Genomic DNA, 19,234 nt, shown 5'->3' on the forward strand with positions numbered 1-19,234 from the left:
CGCACGAGTCTTCTCGGAGATTGGTGGAAATTTGATATCAGGAGGTTATGCGCAAAACCATCCGGGAGAGATGAAGTGGAAGGTAATCCATTCAGCAGCGACTGGAGGAGCCCCGCTACACTGGTGTGTGTGGTGTGATGATGTTATGAGAGGAGCTCCTCTCCTCGACACTTCTGGCACCAGGCGTAGAAAAAAAATGCTGTTTTCTTCCCCGACAAACCTATCAGCACCGGCGAGCGGAGAGCCAGGAAGACGCCTGAACAGGTGTATTTAAAAGAGCAGCGCTCCAGCCTGTGTGTGTGTGTGTGTGTGTGTGTGTGTGTGTGTGTGTGTGTGTGTGTGTGTGTGTGTGTGTGTGTGTGTGCGTGCGTATGTGTGCGTGTGCGCGCGTGTGTGTGTGCGTGTTTCCTTGAAATCTCCAGTTTTGCAGACACTCGCGTTAATTGGATATGTCAAAGCAGGCTGTATGGCCACTTCTTAGCTCAAATGTAGTTTCTATCATTACAATTGCGAGTCAAGATAAAGCAAACATCTATTTGGAAGCTATCTAAAATGAACTAAATACATACATTTCACATAGGACTATGTCCCCTGATAGTTTGGTGACCTACAACTAATCATTTAGCCTATCACATTGCCAGATAATAATTCAGTCATTAGTCATTGCTCCAGTTGTACCAATAAATTTAGATAAGCGGATTTGTAAATTATGGTTGCAAATGATATTGTATGCAGACTTTTTCATTGCTCAAGAGGTGATTTCCTCTCCATGGGTGCTATTACCATTCACTACCAAGCAATTAGTTATGTTTAACTTTTACAAAATAATGGATTGACCACTGCATGCATTAAAGGCTGCAAAAAGAGAGGAAGACATAAAGTCCAGAATTAGGCTACCAAGAGTGGCACACAAAATGAGCGCAGCCAAATGACCATGAAATAGGTCTATCATACCAAAAAGTGATAGTTTGGCTTTGAAAAAAAAAAGAAAGAAATCCAGACACATTTCACTGATGACTTCAAAGAAACCCTTTACTAGGATTTAGTAGGCTAAGACACTGATCTCTTGGCGCCACCGTCTGACTCTTTGAAAGATTGCCTGTAATTGCATGTAATTGACATAGCCTCATATTGTCGAAATTAAGACTCAATCACAAAACTTGTACTAGACAACTTGCAAACATTCCTGCCTTTAATATTCTATGTGGTAAGCACAGAGCATTTCAGTGGTGGCTTATTCTGGCTGGCACTATTAGGCTACTGCTATGGGTTAACATTGACTTTATGGGAGTAGACAGCTTTCACACCAAGTTGTCTATTATTTGTGATTGAGTCTTTCTTTGTGCACTTTTGGCAGGCTATGGCATCTTGCTCATGCTCATATTTCTATGAATATATCATGTGAAAACGACGTTTTTGGGGGGGAAAGTATTGGCATTACTGGGGGAGAAAATCTTGGGTGCTTTATTTTGAAAGTTGTGACCGGAAGTTCAATATATATTCTGTCTACCTTGACGCTGGAAGTTTGTCTCCTAGCAACAGCTTGTGACAGCTTGAGGTATCTGTGTGTATGGCGAAAGGGCTAAGTTTGGCTGCATGGTGCTTTTGACTACTGCGTTATTACAAAAGGAAATTATTAACAGAACAATTTCCAAAATATCGACCGTAGACGGTTGACGTTCGGTCTGTAAAGGCAGACTTCCGGGCGTAAATTGTAAAAAGCTGAATGAACCGTCCTTCGGCCAACAGCAGCCTGATTACCTGCTGGTTAGGCTGTTACTAATTCATCTATGGAGGGTTTACAAGACTACAGACCGCACATTGGACACATCAGGCCCAACCTGACAGAGTAAGTAGCATACAGCAGGGGTCCACAACATTTTTAGTTTAATTTCCCCCATTACTGACATTTCTAAGATTTTGACCCAGGAACCCCCATGTGGCAAGATATTTGTCGTTGGTTTAATTTCTAGTGAATTAAATTCCAGTTAAATTAGACTGTTCCTCAGAAACTGTCCCCATAAACCACTTCATCTTTTGCTGTAAACCACTCTGCTGAAATACAATTATGAGAAGTGTTGACTTACAGACATCATGTTTATTCATCAACTTTCATCAAAATCTGCACATAGAAATGTATGCCACTATTCGTACAGTAGCCTACATACAGTACTTCATTGTGAGTATAGGGATGCAACTCTAACAGATCTGAATTTAAGAGATACTTTTTGATATAATGGACAATTTTAGTCCATTACTTTCCTCTACTTGGTGCTTGCCACATTGTGGTGAAAAATGAAACTTTACCACAATAATAATAATAAAAAGATATTCCAACAAGTAAAGGGCCGTGCAGTTTACAATTGAATGAATTGTTGATGTATATTCACCACAGCATGACAAGTAGCCTAGCAGTGGCGTTATTGTGTCTAAACATTGGGGGGGACCAACTGAAGGTCGGGGGGCCAAAATTTAACTAATTTTAAATGTATTTCCTGCAATTCTACAGACTTTGGCATCACTGATGAGCTTTCTTGAATACAGCGAGCGCCAGGACACTGTGCGTCAGCCGTATAGGATTTAGCAGACATTGATCTGACCGTATTTCCTATTGCAAATGAATGTAATGACTCAACTTACAAAACTTAGGACATTTTGTGAAATTCAACATGAATTATAACCTGTCAAAGAAAAAATAAGATCTCTGTGTGCCCAGATTAGGTCAGGTCGTTGAGTGGGTACTGTTGAGGAAGAGAGACTTTTGTGTGAGCTTAAGATTGAATATCAGATCCATTTTGTTTTGTATTGCCCACATTACCACGATTTAAGAATGAGACTGTTTAATAAAGTGGAGGGAAAAAATGATCTACTCCTTATGCAGGACACAGATATACTGGCATGGTTGTTTGAACACAAAACCTTTTTAATTGCTGACTATTTAGAAAAAGCTTGGGCTAGAAGGAAGACAGCACTGTATAGATGAGATGTACTTATGTTCTTTTCTTTTTTCTTTTCCATGGGTATTTATTCTTGTCATATTAGGTGTATTATAGTACCGGAATGTACTTAATGTACTTAATTGAGTATTGCTTACAGCTATAATAGCCTATAACAAACTGAAATTTTGGAGAGAGTAGGGGAGAGAGTGTGACGTCCGTGGAAAAAGGAAACTTACAGGGAATTCTTCACACAAATAATTCAATTATTTCCTATCAGACATTGTTGGACAAAATGGCTTCAATCTATTCATATACATGCATTATTTTTTATTTATTTTCTGAACTCAGCCACACAGTTTCTCTAATTTCTCTGAGTTGTTCACAGCTTTCATCCCGGTGCAGCTGGACCAGCTGGAGGCTTGGCGGCGTGTTTATGCTTCAAGGCTGTTAGACAACATTTAGGCCTATATCACACACACACACACACACACACACACACCTAAGAAACGTGACATCCAATTGCACATAAATTTGGACTTATTTTACATACGTACATTCGTATTGAAAAGTTTGACTTGTAAATGCATGCATCTACAAGCCTACTCCAAATAGAAATAAAGTTCTATGTAATAGGCTAAATATCATTTCAAATAATCCAAACTCATTTTCGGCATTCAATCGGAACCAATCAGAACACGGCTTCGCTTCGCCATTCTAACCGATTATGACATCATTGGATGGAGCTGGACTCTGCTCTACCAATCAGAGCCTGTCTCAGCTGCACTGATGACATCACAATCAGAATTCTGACATGTTTGGTTGCAGCAGCCCAGGGCATAAAAGGCCCCGCTTGAGGTCTTGAGCTTCATACCTTACCACGGTAAGGTATGCTCCCCTGGGTGCTGGTACAGCTGATGCTTGGTCCAGCAAGAGGCTCTCTTTGGGAACCTTTTTACACGGTCCGGCTCCTCAGACCAGTAGCTATTGGATACTTGGGCGTGTTTTATTTTTTTTTCTAGTTAATTTTGATAGTTTGGACCAGGTGGCGTGGCGGCTAGCGAACGCGGTTCGTTGAAGAGCTGGTGGTTGGTACGAAGAGGCGCAGTTCGTGTCCCGCTGAAGCCAACCTGCCAGCCGCTCCAAAGGTGTGATCTGGCGGTTAGCGATGGCGGTTAGTTGAATAGGTGGTGGTTGGTACGAACAGACGCGGTTCGCCTCCCGCTGAAGCTAGCCTGCCAGCTAGTACAAACAGTGGTCTGGCGGTCGCGATTGAGGCGCAGTTCGCGTCCCGCTGAAGCCAGCCTGCCAGTCGCTCCAAAGGTGTGGTCTGGCGGTTAGTGATGGCAGTTCGTTGAAGAGCTAGCGGTTGGTACAAAGAGACGCAAAACCCACCACCCAGTCCAAACCATCAAAATTAACTAGAAAAAAAAAAAGCCGGCACGAGAGATGCGAGACACCACCAATTTCGTTCGTTGCAGACAGATCTGATCTTATCTTAGCTTTACTAGCTTTACCAGGGGCTCCAGGGAACGTGCTGGGTACTGCTGCTGCAGCAGTACTTTTAAGCCAGGTGGTCGTAGTCAGTAGTGGCAAGCAACAACACTGCTGCTGCTGCTGCTGCTGCTGCTACTACTACAGCTGCTGCAGCAGTATAGGCCTAGTAGTGGTAATTCCAGCAGTTCTCATTACAGATATCTGAAATATCTTAAAGTAGCATTTAAAGTAGCATTGACCAACCAAAATGCTAATTTAAGATATCTTTTATTACATTATGACTAGTCAAAATGCTAATTTAAGATATTTTTTTGGGGGATGGGCGGGCGCGTCCACCCATCCCCCCCGCCGATTACGCCTATGACAAGTAGGCTACTCAATGAACTGACTGAACTCCAAATTGCCATCTTATTCCTTTTCGAGCCGGCTACTTCATGTAAAAGCTTGCTGGTACAATACTTAAGCCTGTCAGTCGGCCCTCCTGTGATGTTACAGCAAATTGCTGCAGTGCAGCTTTTCATTCTTGTCCTCGAGCAGCTGAGATCCTCTTCATCCTCATCACACACACTCCTGCTAACTCACTCCAGGACTTGTCTTTGTCACAGTGACACTTAACCACTATGCTGTCACAGTGTTATTCCCCCAATAGAAGTGGCATTATGGCAGCGCTGTGGGCCGCTTTATGAGTCATCAAGCAGTTGTTATGTCAAAGTGTCAAGGAGAGACAGACAGGAAGCCTGAAAGGAAGAGAGACAGACAGGCAGAGACAGACAGAGACAGAAGGACTGAGGAGTCTGCAGAGCAACTAGTGATTCAGCGGATTACAGATACAGTGCTGCATCATTGCTCAGCACTTTCTGACCGCCCTTGTTTGTCTTCTTATGTGTTGAAGTCACATTTCGTGATACCGCATCTGAAATCAGACCGGGATATTCTTAACAGAGCACAGCGTGGTCCAGTCAGCCGCTGAGAAGATATCTGTTGGTGGTCTTTATTTACACACTCATAACCCTTTATAATCTTTATCAAGGGAGGCTTTGCTGAGCACAAGCTCTGCTTCACATTCATACAGATACACACACATTCATTGCTGCTCTGCTTCAACTGTAGTATTTACCATGCTGCCTGAATGCATACGGTGATTAAATCTTTTTCATTTCATTTTGTATGTATGTTATGTGTCTTGTACAATCCTTCTGCCTTGTATGTGAGGTCCTGTATGTGAGGCAGTCGTGGAAAAAGTACTCAGATCCTTTACTGAAGTGAAAGTAGCAAAACCATAATTGAAAAATACTTAATTAAAAGTAAAAGTTCTGCATTCAAAAGTTTACTTAAGTAAAAGTATAGAAATATTAGCAGTAAAATGTACTTAAGTATCAAAAGTAAAAGTACTCATTCTGAAGAACAGTCCCTTTCAGAATTAAATTATTGATGCATTAACTTATAAGAAGTATTTTAATGTTAGAGGTCTAACTGCTCCATATACTGTTGTGTAATTTAAACTCTAACAATGCAACATATTTTATGAAAACCTTATTCTGCAAAGTCACTCGTAACTCCAGCCATCAGATAAATGTAGTGGAGTAAAAAGTACAGTATTTCCCTCTGAAATGTAGTGGAGTAAAAGTACAAAATGGAAATACTCAAGTGCCGGTACCTCAAACTTGTACTTAAGTGCAGTACTTAAGTAAATTTACTTTACTTTCCAACTCTGATTTCACTTTTGACCCCTCAGGGGTGATCTTGATTGGCGGTCTGGACGCCACTGGCTGCCCTCGCCGCGGTACAGCGATGCCCCCCATCCCCACATTAAAGACGCCAAGTTCCCCCAGAGCATCCGCCTCCTGAGGCCTTTCCCACGTGAGTAGTGTTGTTACAGAGAGCGTTCACTTTGAAACAACTTCTTTTTAGTCCAGACAACTTCATAGTCGCTCAGGAGCCGCCAACCTTCAGTATCAGCTACTTTGGGGATTCATTGTCACCACCGACAAGCTATGGCAATGTATGTGTCAACATTCAATTTCAAGTTCAATATCTTTATTGTCCCAGAGGGAAATTGGTTATGCAGTCAGGTGAACACAAATGTAAAAACGACATGGAAGAAACACTGTAGATAAATACCAAACATGTAAAACACATATAACCATCAGAATCTCTAAAATAAGATAATTTATCATTCATAAAACTGTCCGGTGCAAAAATGTAAAAGAGCAACATTGCTGTTTCTACAGTTTTTTGGGGATGCAGCACAGCCAGAAATTGGCGTTGGACTCTAATTTTCTGTTTGGGAGGGGCAGAGGCCGACATGTGCACAATGCCCACTAGGCATTTCATTGGTGTTGCATAGCAACTAAAAATCCTTTTAGTCCAATCAAGAAGCTTTTCCCTCAGAGTTTTCTAATCGTTATTTATCCAAAGCAGGGTTTTACTGAGCTGTGCTCCTTTTCAGGACCGCCTTTTTGATATTCACATAGTCATCACCAGTCACACCTGGGAGCTGTCCAGTAAAACCAAGCTTCAACTGTTGGCCACTGACCAGCCTCACTGGAGCAGTTCGGGGTTAATGGCCTGACCTCAATAGGAGCAGTTGAAGGAGGAGAGTGTTATTCATTCTCTTTACAGGCGCAGATTTTTCCCAGCCTGTGCAGGGATTTGAACCAGCGACCCTCTGCGCACTCTCAGGGGGTTTTGGGGGCATTCAAGCCAGTGTAACAGCGAGCTGCTGATGCATCGTTGAGCAAACCACTAAATCCCTACCAGCTCCAGGTGTATAGTGCAGCTGACCCTGACCCTTGACCTTTGGGAAATCAATATAGTTTCACAAAACCCCTTCTCCCGCTGCCTTGGGGATACTGACATATATCGACACCTCGGAGGCTGTATTTGTTAGCATTTATTAGCAATGTTAGCACAAGCCAAAGGGGCTCAAAGCCATTTATATGAAAAATCACATACAGTATAGTGCATTTCAAGCTATTTTCTGTTTTACAGCATGATTTACGACAAGGAAGAACTTAAATATTACGGCTTTCTTTCAAAGCCTTCTTGACATCCAGTTCATGATAAATCAGATAGGCTTCCTATAAACCTGTATTTATCCCTTCAATGGAGACAAGAATAGTTTTTAATCCTTAAGGTTTATTATTCTGTCTATATAATCACCCATCTTTTGAACTTTTACTGCTGGGCTGGCGTTTCTCTGGTCCCTAGTGTGATAGAAATAGGCAGGGGCAACTCACTTCATACCTTGGGCCATTTGGCTGTTTAACCAAGGACCTTCCCTCTTCCCACTCCTGGGACTCAGCTATATCTACTCCTGCATGCCCTTGCAACATGCTCAAGTATACTGATATCTTTATATATCCTGCATTGTCTGTCTGTTGTATTCTTGCTATGGAGTGTGTGAACTGATCCTGTTTGAATGTTTGTACCTCAGGAATAAATGATGTGTTGTTATGTTGTGTTGTGGGTTGTGGTTAGTGTTGTGGTTGGATTTGGATTGGATTCAGTTGAATATCTTCTAATGTGCAGAAGCTAACATGGTGTCTGAGGAGGAGTGGGTGTTTTACCCCGGCCTGAGCCAGCGGCGGGTTCAGACCGTCCGTGCTGAGGAGCCTCGTTCTGGGCAGGACTCCCCACTTCAAACCACTGAAGTCTTCATGGGCAGGAAAAAACATAGTAAGTCTAAAATGTAGCTATTTAGTATTTAAAGATTTTGAAACAAGCCCCTACTTCAGACAACATCTACAGATGGTTAGAGTGTTATACAGTACATTGCAATACACAGCAGAAATCTCCATCTTAATGACTAATCCTGAATTCAGTCTAAAAATCGAATTTTTCTTAAAACAAGCAAAAAAAAATCTGCTAATTTGGGTGTGATCATTTGTTTCCAAACAAACAGTAGTGTCTTGAAATAAGACAAATCCCTCTATGTGTTTAAAGATAAAATTATTGAAACAAGTTATCTCAGCACATTCACAGATTTATTTTCTAATTAGTTTGAACAAAACTAAGAATTTAAGATTGAATACACAAATAAATCACTTTGAGATGGATTTTTGGCATGTACAGTTCCAAGTGTACTGACCTCAAGTAGGTATCTATCTATCTATCTATCTATCTATCTATATATCTATATATCTATCTATATATCTATCTATATATCTATCTATCTATCTATCTCTGCTGTCAATGTGTTACTCAGGCTCTTTAACCTGCCATGCAGTAACTGGTGCCAGACCGTACCGCTCCCCTGAGTACAGCCCCGGCTTCCACAAGTTAGGCTCCACATTACCTCGCAGCACCTTTGGGTGAGAAACCATTTTTCTGAACAGTTTTCCCATAGGTTAGTAAGGGTTATTACATTATGCTATATCTTGAAGCTTGAGTAGACCTTAAAATTACCAAAATTACCAAGACAGGACAGGTACACAACAAAATAGTAACAAAATTGTTTGTAATTGTAATTTAATTAGACTGTTTTCATTTAATTATCCATAATTACAATTTAACCAGACAATACTGTGTATAGCCTGTTATGTCAGTTGATGTACAGAAAATATGACTATTGCAAGAAAGAGGGAGACTGCACAGCAAATTGTATAGATTGAAGTGTTGTTTGTCCACTCGTTTGTTTGGCTGTTCAAAACTATCTAAAAGTATTAAATTAACTCTAACGGGTGTGGGCTTACAGAAATACTGCCATTAGTGTTGATTTTGTGAAAATGGGAGCTGTAATGTAATGCATTCGACCAGCAGATGGGGCAATTGTCTTTTTTATCACTGAAGTTAAGGGAAAAGCAGGAGGGTGAAGACAACAGCATATAATTTCACATATGACACTGTTTTGTGTTATGATTGTCCTGTGAAGTGTGGAAACCAACAGTTTTACAACCAAACTGCTGACAGTGAAATGATCCTCTTTACAGGACGATGTCAAATATCAAAACAGACACCTTCATTCCTCTCCAGGCTTCTACCAAGACCCGGTGAGTGGGAAACAAATGGAATATTCTGTAATTTAATGGGCCTGGATCCCAATCTGGAGCCCAACAGTTAATATATTTTATGCATCTCCAGACACACACTTCCTCAACAGAAAACTGTGAGCAGCAGTTCAGAGCATTGCTATTCTCCTTTGGGATTAAGCCTTTAGAGGTAAAAGTGGCCCAAAACCAATTTTACTATTTTAATTGTATTGTATACGTTTATTCTCGGTCAATTTGATGAAGCAGGAAATATTGCTATTGTAAACAAATAAAAAATTCTGTAATGCTTTGGTTTGCAGCGAAGGGGGAATGCAAAAGCAGTAAAATACAACACACATCAGAAGATAAACGAGATCAATTTCAAAGATACAAAGTACAACACACTTTAAAACACATAAATCCAATTTTGTTGAATGAGAAAACACTCCTCAAACTGCTCATGTTGTATTGCCTTTATTTGCAGCGTGCCCTATTTAGAGAAAAAGAGGCTCCGGGACAAACAGGAGGAGATACAGGAAGTGAAGCAGCTGGAGGAGTGGAAGCCCGCTGCAGCCATCTTTACTACAGTGCTGGAGGGATTAGACACGAAAGCAAGCTAACACATCAACAAAGCACTACGGTGTTGTTACTGTGCATTGTTATTGTTGTCGTTATCAATACATCGTAAGAAACCTGCATTCTTGACGTATTTAGTACAGCAACTAATTGCGAAAATACACTTCTTCCATCTTACTAAATCATTACTTATAGGACTTGCTCAGTGTTAATAGGGTTTTCTTTAACATGCAGCCTGATTTGTTGATGGTCTCTGCTCAGCATCTTGTTTAGGAATTCATCTGAAACGTATTTCTCTCTGATGGAAAATTGCAGCCTCTTGCAAAATGGAAATCGCAACAGTCGATATTATAACTGTAGTTTGTCCATTTATCTGTCTGTCTAGCTATCAATCATCCATCCATCTCTCCAGCTCTCTGCCTGGTGTCTATTTGCACTTGCTTACTTCATTCCGGGTAGATCCTACTCACACAGACAGGCAAGTGTGTACCATACCTGTACCATACTTAGTAATTGAGTAGATGTAGTAGTAACTTAGTTTTGAATCTCACACCATACTGTAAGAGAAAATGTTTTTTACAGGCCCTAGTAAAGAAAAGCATCGGGACGCCTGTTTATTCTATCAGGTTTTCCTAATTTAGAATTTGTCATTAGGCAGCAGGAGTGGTCCACAGTTTCATCTTAGACAGAGCAGGAAAGCATCCTGTTGACGGCAGCTTTAATAAAAACAAATCTTCCGTTGTGGTTGTAGTACTGAACATGGGCGGACTCTGAAAACCTTCCTGCCTCGAGTCGGTGGCTGAACCCACGCACTGTCAGCACTTCAGTTGTAATGCAGATTCAAATGACCGCTTTTGCGATTGCATTGTTATTGGGCCCCTATGCAATCATTATTCATAGATGGGCTACAGTGGCTTGATTTGCTCTGGTATTACATACTGTGCTATATACTGTATCTGCATATCAATTTCCACACGGTGAACACTGCAGCTCTTCCACTCCTTGTGCATGGAGGGATAAATGCTGTTATTATTTGAGGTAATAGCTCTTGCTTTGGAACAATAGCCACAGGCATGAAATTGTTTTCCCCGTATGTGAGTCTTTAGAAGCGTGCACCTCCACCTCCTGCTAGAGTCACTTATTCTCTCCGTTGATTCTGTAGCACCTGCTCTTCTGTTTTGGATTCATTAATTTCCTCAATGGCTGTGTTTGACAGCTGATAACCCACGTGCGCAGATAGATACCTCCTGGAGGCTTACTGTGAAAGCAGATGAACACGTGCACACACACGGGGATATACACACACACACAGATGGGCAAACACACATCTGTGTATAGGTGTTTGTGTGTGTATGACTGAGAAGGAGAATGTATGAGGCCTACTATACACACATTCTCTTCATACATGCACATATACTCAATCTCCCGCTCTCTCTTTCTCCCTAACACACAATTTCTTTCTCTGTCTCTTTATCTTTTGCACTTCTGTAACAGTTTCTGTAGCAGTCACATGTTTTTGACTGATGTTATCCGATGTATTGTCATTGTGTTTGCTGTGTTATTTTAAACCCTGTCTGCAAACCAAATTTCTGCTAGAGGGACAATATAAGTTAAGTTAAAGTTTACCCAACTCACTCCTAAAGTGCAAAAGTCAAATTGCAGATCACATAATACAGTGCATATTCAACTTTTTTGGTTGTATGGTGCTGGTGAGGGAAGTGCTAAATTGTTTACACTTTTATATAAACCACACACACACACACACACACACACGTCCCTCCACCACCTGAGAGAGCCGTGTATAGTACACATCAGGGTTATAGTGGCCTTAAAGTGGCCGATATTGGCCTTTCAATAAAGATCTATGTCATCCACCACTGATATGATGGTGGTGAGGATATGATCTTATCCAACAGCTTCAGGTGGTGTCAGTCTGTAAAACCTGTAATGGAACCTGCTTCACTCTGCCTTAAGGAACTGTTAACCTACTAAAAATAATTTCATTAGCCTGGGTTTCAGTGGAGAGTTTTAGTGTCCCATGATGGTTTAAATTCTGTTCCAGAGGTTTTTGCCGCCCTGCAAAGAATGCAAATCTGGGGGAAACACAGAATTTTTTGGCGTGGAAATGTTCACATTTAAATGTACAGAATACCGGTACAAAATATCAACTTCTTCAATCCAAAAATATCAGTTTTGGTTTTGGGCCTTCAAAATCCAGTTTCGGTCCAACTCTAGTACACATGCACACACACTTTACCCCAAGCGAACACGTACATGCAAACACTCCAAATTCCGTCCCCAGCAGGAGTGTCTTGGTGCCGGTGGTGTTGGCGTCTGACTGGGAAGGCAACATGGCGGCTGCATGGCGGTACCTTATCTAGCAGGCCCAGGCTCTGTACTTGATTGCCACTGCACCTCCGCACCGCCTCTAATTGCATGCAAATCTTCAGGAGGGTTTGGAGGAATGGAGTAGAAGGACCTTTGTGTGTGTGTGTGTGTGTGTGTGTGGTGTGTGTGTGTTCGTGCATGTGCATCTCAACTATTTCAGTTTCTGTATTGTTGTTGACGTGGGCCAAAGTGTACTTGCTACATATGTGTGTGCTTCTTGTTTTTTACTTTAAAGCTGCATTAGGCAACTTCACACTTTGGCGGCCCCCAGTGGCAGTGGGAGATAACTGTTTGAATTTTTTAAACTTTGAAGGACTTCATCACCCAGAAATCATAAATGTATTCTTCCAAATGGCTAGTAGTTGTGGCAAAAATAAAATCTTTCCCAGCTGGTTCAACCATCATTCGTGAGTCCAACTTTCTCTGGACACAGTGCTTGTTTGCTGCTGTTTAGGAAAAAGTTTTGTATTTTGCTCTCAAGTTTTGATTCAACCTAGTGCAACTTTAAGTGTAAAATAATTCCCTCATCCAGGTGTTTGCTTTTGCATGTTCAGCAGGAATCATCTCCTTTCTGATATAGGCAAACTGAGGATGGTCAATAAGATGTATGAGCCTAAGGACAGCCGAGGTATTACTCTCTCCTTGTCTGTCTCTGTCTCTCTCTTTCTCTCATTCTCTCTTTGCCTGTTGACATTTAAAGGGATGACCTTATAGACGGCAGGACATTTAACACTCCCGACATTCATTATGAGGAATGGGATGCTCAGTCAAGAATCACAAAGTTCCCAGGATTAGCTTCAAGACATCGGTGGTACAGAGGAAATGACAAATCCCGGGCAACAATGGCGGAGCGGCAACATCAGCTGAGCAGGTTTCTCTCCTTGTCCAGTTTTGACCTGGCGCAAGGACAAGCAGCAAATATCATTAGAGCTATATGGTGTCGATCTCAATCTGCATTTTAGTTTCACCACTATAGACTCGTAAATGTATTCACTGAGTCAGAATATTTTATTTTAGCGAAGTGAATTTTGCATAGGAACTTTTTTCACAATGACCAAGTAAATTGATGGTTTATGGTTGCTTTTCCTTTGCTGTCATTGGCATTGTACTAAAGGTAATCTATCAAATTACTGGCTACTTATTTTAAAAATGACGCCACTATGGTTTATATTGTAAAGTCCATTGCTCAAACATATAGTGGGTGCATGACTGGAATGTTTTTCTCATTCAGATCTGACGCCATGAGTTCATATCATCATAAATATCAAGGCACAATATTTAAGGAATATCGATCTGAAAGTTTTCCCCATGCTTGCTGAACCACTGCTGCACTTTGGCTCTATCTCAAATCACAAAAATCAAGTGTTGCTCTCTTTTCAGCAGTGAAGAGTTATTGTTTGGTAATTAGTAGGATGAGAGAAAACATACTAATTGGGTTCCACAGTGTAACACTCAAGAAAGAATAGTCTGCAGTATTAATGCAGGATATAGACACAGGATAAATGCATGAAGGGGGTTCCTTCCCAGTGGCTCCCACTGTACAATGCACCTTTAATCACCTTCACCTTTCATCTGGAATAATTGAAAATTTGTACCATAACTGCTACTGACACAACCAAGACTGTTGATCTGTGTTTCCCATGACTCCAGTGAGGTAACGGTATAGAACCAGCTCTGTGTCAGAGATTGGAGTAGTAATTCTGTTTTATTACCTTGGTTCGAGGGCCTTGAGGCTTATTGATTAATCATTATCACAACATTGATCTGTCTACATCACAGAAACAACCAGCACAGCACTAAGGACGGGTCTGATGCAACGCTGCTACCAAGGGGGGACTTAACCCCAGATTGAATGTTTTTCATGCTAATCATTTAAATATTTCAATATATTTTGCTATGTTTTTCCATGTCATTGACACCTTGTGTGACTAGAAAAAGTCCATTGAGCTTCATTGAGTCCTGTGGTCTAACTAGAACTAGTCTCCTTTACTTTATATTTCACATGTGGTGTTGGGGAAGAGTTGATCATGTAACAGGGTTACAGTAATCTGAAAAATAGTAATTTTAATCTGTCATAGTTACTGTACCTGTAACTGTTATTTAGATTGTAAAATTACAGACATGAACAATATTTTACACATCTTGAAATAGTGGCTAATATCAGTTATAGATGATGACAGCAACATGACTCAAATCACCATCTCTAAATTCGAGTAAATGTGTTTTACTGCATGTTCTGTAGCATTATTTCTACATAAGTTTCAGTTATTTTTGAGCCAAGTCACTAAAAATAACTGAAAGTAAACATGCTACTGTGTTTGTGTATTCCACTGGATTACATCACTGTCTAATATTCACTGTGACCTGCTTTGCTTTGCCTACTGTCTACTTACTTACTACGGCCTGTTTCCAGGTGTGAACAAGATTTCTTTACTCTGCTATCACAAAGTGCGAGGAAAGATCTGGCATCCAGGTGTGTGAGAAACACAAGCTGTGTTATGCTTATTCAGTTCCACTTTACAACATTTGAAAAACAATGTGCAGCAGTGTTGACTGCAGTACTAATGCTAAATAGGTGCAGGAAACATCCAGGACTCTACCAAGGCTGCACCTGAAGCATTACTGCTATTGATAGCAGTTTAACATTACAGTTGGAGCCCTCCCCACCCAGCCTACACTGTCTGATGCCTGATGCTGTGAAAAAGTCAAAAGTCAAAGCTTGCACACTATAATATGCTCCCATAGTGTTTCAGTATTATTGAACTATGCCATATTGTCAATATATTTTAAAAGACCATGGTAGTATAGTATGAGAACTCCATCCTTGCGGTTCTTCACTACTGTAGACTGAGCTGCTACACAGATCTGAAAAGTATGGAAAAATGTAGAAAATTTATTTTACCATTTCCAGGTTTTGATTGAGAATTGGACGAAAAGTCGGGAAAAGAATTGAAACAAAACTGTAGTCGACTCCCAATACACATTTTCTACATGTCGATACAGCGTCTCATGTTGTGATGTATGTTGTTGTGATGATTAATCTTGATCAATCTTGACTAATTGAACACTGACCAAAACATCAAATCCAGTGAAGAAATGTAGGAAGAAAATCCTATAAAGGGAAACCTGTAGGAGTCCTGTATATATAATTGCTGCCAGATGTTCCCATGTTTTATCCAGTGGAAAGGTTGTACTTGGTCCAGATGGTTTTATGATGATCACAGCGTCTGCTGAGGAAATACAATTCTTCATCTTCTACCTTCACTATTAGACTTTGATCTGTTCCTGAGAGGTATTTCAAGAAGCAGCTTTACACACTTACCAGATAACTGAAAAATAATTACTAGTTATTCTTGATTCTGTCTTTGGCGTTCTGAATAATTTGTTACAGTAAATTAAACTTGGATATTAGCTCCTATAGGACTTTGCCATATTTTCACAATTCGGTCATATGAACCACTGATTTTCCATTATGATCAACACTTGAGAGGCTACTTCATGATGTTTTTAGTATTATTAACTGAGTAATCCTGCTTCTTTGAATATCCCACTGCCATCCTGCAGACCTAGGTAAAAAATATGACTGACAATGGCCTTCAGTTCTTGGACTACATGAAATGTGCATGGTTCATGTGCTAGAGCATTATTTACTTGATAGACCTGTTATTTAATGTATTTAAAATATAGCCCCTCCACATCTGGAATAGTCTCAACGGTGAATGATTACAAATACTTTTGCATGTTATGGAAGGGAATGCATCCCATAGATCTGAGAGAAACTGCATAAAGTAGGTCAAATATTTTTGGTGGATTTATTTGACCTACACTCCGCTGGTCCACACCTAGTGCAAGTAACAGTGCCAGCCAAATCCATGTTAAGCTGTGATTTATGAAAAGGTTTCACATCAAAAATCTGTTGGCATTCATTTTCTCCACTTTTTTGGAGAGATTCAAAAGAAAAAACATTTTTATGTAATATAATTTATTTATTTTTTATCATATTACCTTGAAATGGTCATACATTCGATTAAGGATAACACCCACAGCCATTTGGTGGACACTTTTAACCAGAGTGTCTTACAAAACCACAAGTGCATATATTTTTAGCAAAGGTCCCCCAGTGGGAGTCGCGCCCCTCACCCTCTCAGTGTCATTCTCTATCCACTGAGCAATATGGGACCAAGTACATTGTCAAAGAACATTTTCATTTAAGTCCCCAAACGCCTCCCACCTTTCCAGTAAGAGTCCGGGTCTCCTATATGCTTTTACCAGATGACCAGCCGACCGTATCCATTATGTCCCCTCACTGGCCTCAGCTCCAATTTGTTTCACCATCCATCCCAGGCACCATGTCAATACATATCACCAAGACAAATGAGGCTTCGAGTATTCTGCGTTACATTTTCTGGGGCACTTTCACAGATTTGCCTGGAGAGAAAATGAATGGTGGTTCTGCAAAAATGAACTCCAGTCTGCTCTTCGCTCTGGGTCTTTAAATGTTGGAACCTGCTTAGGATACAGCATTAAAGAATTGAGTCCATTGAGAAAGTGATGGAGTGGAGTTTATGACTTAAAACATCAAACAACATGTTTCTGCTCTGAGTAATTTATGCCAATCGGCAATTTCTAATTTCTATTTCTGTCATTGGTAACTGCATATCTATACACTATATATAGAATTTTGTTTCAAGGACTTTTGGAAGAATAGTTTCAATGGTGTATTATAGAGCCCAATAACCAAGCAAATGTGTCTTATTGCGATGATAGGCCATTTTCTATTTTCAGTTGTGTTTACTGTGCCTGATCTTGAAGTGAAGATAAAGATTCACAAAGAAACAGACAGAATGTGCCTGATGCTTGGCTAGGCAACTGTCTGAATATGCTGATTTATGTGCTTTTAAGTCAAACAGGAGAGCGCCACCTCTATATATTTTTTGTCTTTCTCTCGCTTGCTCGCTCTTTATCTATCGCTCTCCCTTAATGCATCTCTCAGTGTGATACTGTACCATTTCAATAATATACGACCCAAGCTAGGTTATCGTTCCCTGCTTCTCCCCTTGCCTTATCTGTGGAGGATATTGAACATTGACTCGCACTCGCAATGCCTGCACCATTAAAACGTTATCAATCACTTTAGCTAGATCGATACAGTCTGTGTACTAATCACTGCGACGGTGAATGAGTGCTTGATGGTGATTGCTGATTAGGCAAATATCCCTCTAGAGCTTACTCTTTAGTTGATTACTGATTCAAGCCAAGAAACAGGTACAACATCTAGTAGTCAATTACCAATCCTGTGATTTCATCTGATGTCACAGCTCCCTCTGCGGGAGCCATTTTGCATCCCTGCTACTTAGTTTAATTTGATTTGGGATGCAGTGTTTGCCCTTCATTTAATGGTAATGAAGCCAAAGACGAATTTTCATGTGTGCATAAAATACAGTGAAGCCAATGGTAATCCGCAGAAAATACTGTTTTATATTCTATTTATCTATCTATTTTATATACTGGTGCAAATATCCACCAGTGTGGCTGCTATTTCCTAGATTAAACTCTCCAACGGGGCAATTTTCAGATTCACCACTAGAGGACAGTCTTTAATTTCATTCCTCTCATGCTTCTACTGATGTATCACAACATTTTGTCCTCTCATCATGCTGCTCTGTATGAGCTGTCTCCACTGGGATCTCCAGATGTCCACCAGCACAGTGAAAACAGAAAATTGCCACTTGTTACTACAGATACAGAGCATACGGATACATTTACATTTAAACAAATGCCACAGCAAAATACTTGTGGCATAGCATGTTGCAGAAAAGCACACACAGCATTCCTAGCTATGTTTAAAATGCATTACCAATCAATATACTGTATATCTACCGGTTCTCAACATTTGTGGCTCTTACCCCTCTAAAAAGTGATCCCTACCCACTGCTGCAGGCGTAAACACGCAGATTGGTGACCTTTGACACCAAAGAAAGATTTTTATTCCCCCTCTCAAGCTATTTTATTTGGTTGATTATTGGAAAAAGCCTAGAGGCTGCAAATACTCATTATTTCACAAGAAAAATCATTTATCAAAAAAATTGAAAGCATAATTAATAAATAAATAGCCTACATTAGAAATATACAGTATTTCAAAATCACCATCACCTGATCCCAAGGAACCACTGGTCTAAGGTGCAAATAAGTACCCCATTAAGCATTTTAAACCCCCTGGAAGGAGCATGCAGAATGTGAATTTACTTATTAACGCCTGCAGTTGCGTATGGACACATTAGGCTGAATTTTCTTTTTTTTTTTGCACCATGTAATTCCAGTGGGTTTTACCAGTGCCTCTCGCTAGCTTCTCCATATCACCTGCAGCATGCCGGTTTGTACACAATGTGACAGACTATAGAGAACTCGATTAGGGCCGTGGCAAAGAGAGCAGTGATCTGCTGGAGCACTGCCTGAGCGAGCGAGCTTTGCTGCAAAGTCACAGCATCCCCTCTCTACCAGAGAGAGAGAGAGAGAGAGACAGAGAGAGAAAAAGAGAGAGATGCAGCCACAATTTGGCGTGCTCTTCTAAATGTCTATCTATTTAACTAGCTGTCTATGCTGAGCTTAGCCATATTATTCCCAACGATCTATCCAATTTTGCTGTGCATTTTATTCGGCTGTAACTTGTGACTTAAGGGTTATAGTAACATAAAAGCTGCTGGAGGGAGAGAGAGGGAGAGAGAGAGAGAAAGAGAGAGAGAGAGAGAGAGGGAGAGAGAGAGAGGAGGCGTATACCACAATCCTGTGTGCCTTTCTAAATGTGCCAGCTAGCATCAGGCCCTATCTGTGTAGGACACTGCCTGCTGGATCAGCATTTTGCTCAAA

The 19,234-nt window shown here is 40.6% G+C and overlaps 1 protein-coding gene across 1 annotated transcript; it reads left to right on the forward strand.

The window, feature by feature from the left end:
• The first annotated feature begins 1,790 nt into the window (after positions 1 to 1,790).
• spats1 (spermatogenesis associated serine rich 1) lies at positions 1,791 to 10,023 on the forward strand. The gene is given in 5 exon segments (XM_078289766.1): positions 1,791 to 1,849; positions 6,169 to 6,293; positions 7,965 to 8,111; positions 8,662 to 8,785; positions 9,888 to 10,023. Coding segments are annotated over 5 exon segments (591 nt in total).
• The last annotated feature ends 9,211 nt before the right edge of the window (positions 10,024 to 19,234 follow it).

This window comes from Centroberyx gerrardi, chromosome 18, assembly GCF_048128805.1.
Source record: "Centroberyx gerrardi isolate f3 chromosome 18, fCenGer3.hap1.cur.20231027, whole genome shotgun sequence".
NCBI lineage: Eukaryota > Metazoa > Chordata > Actinopteri > Beryciformes > Berycidae > Centroberyx > Centroberyx gerrardi.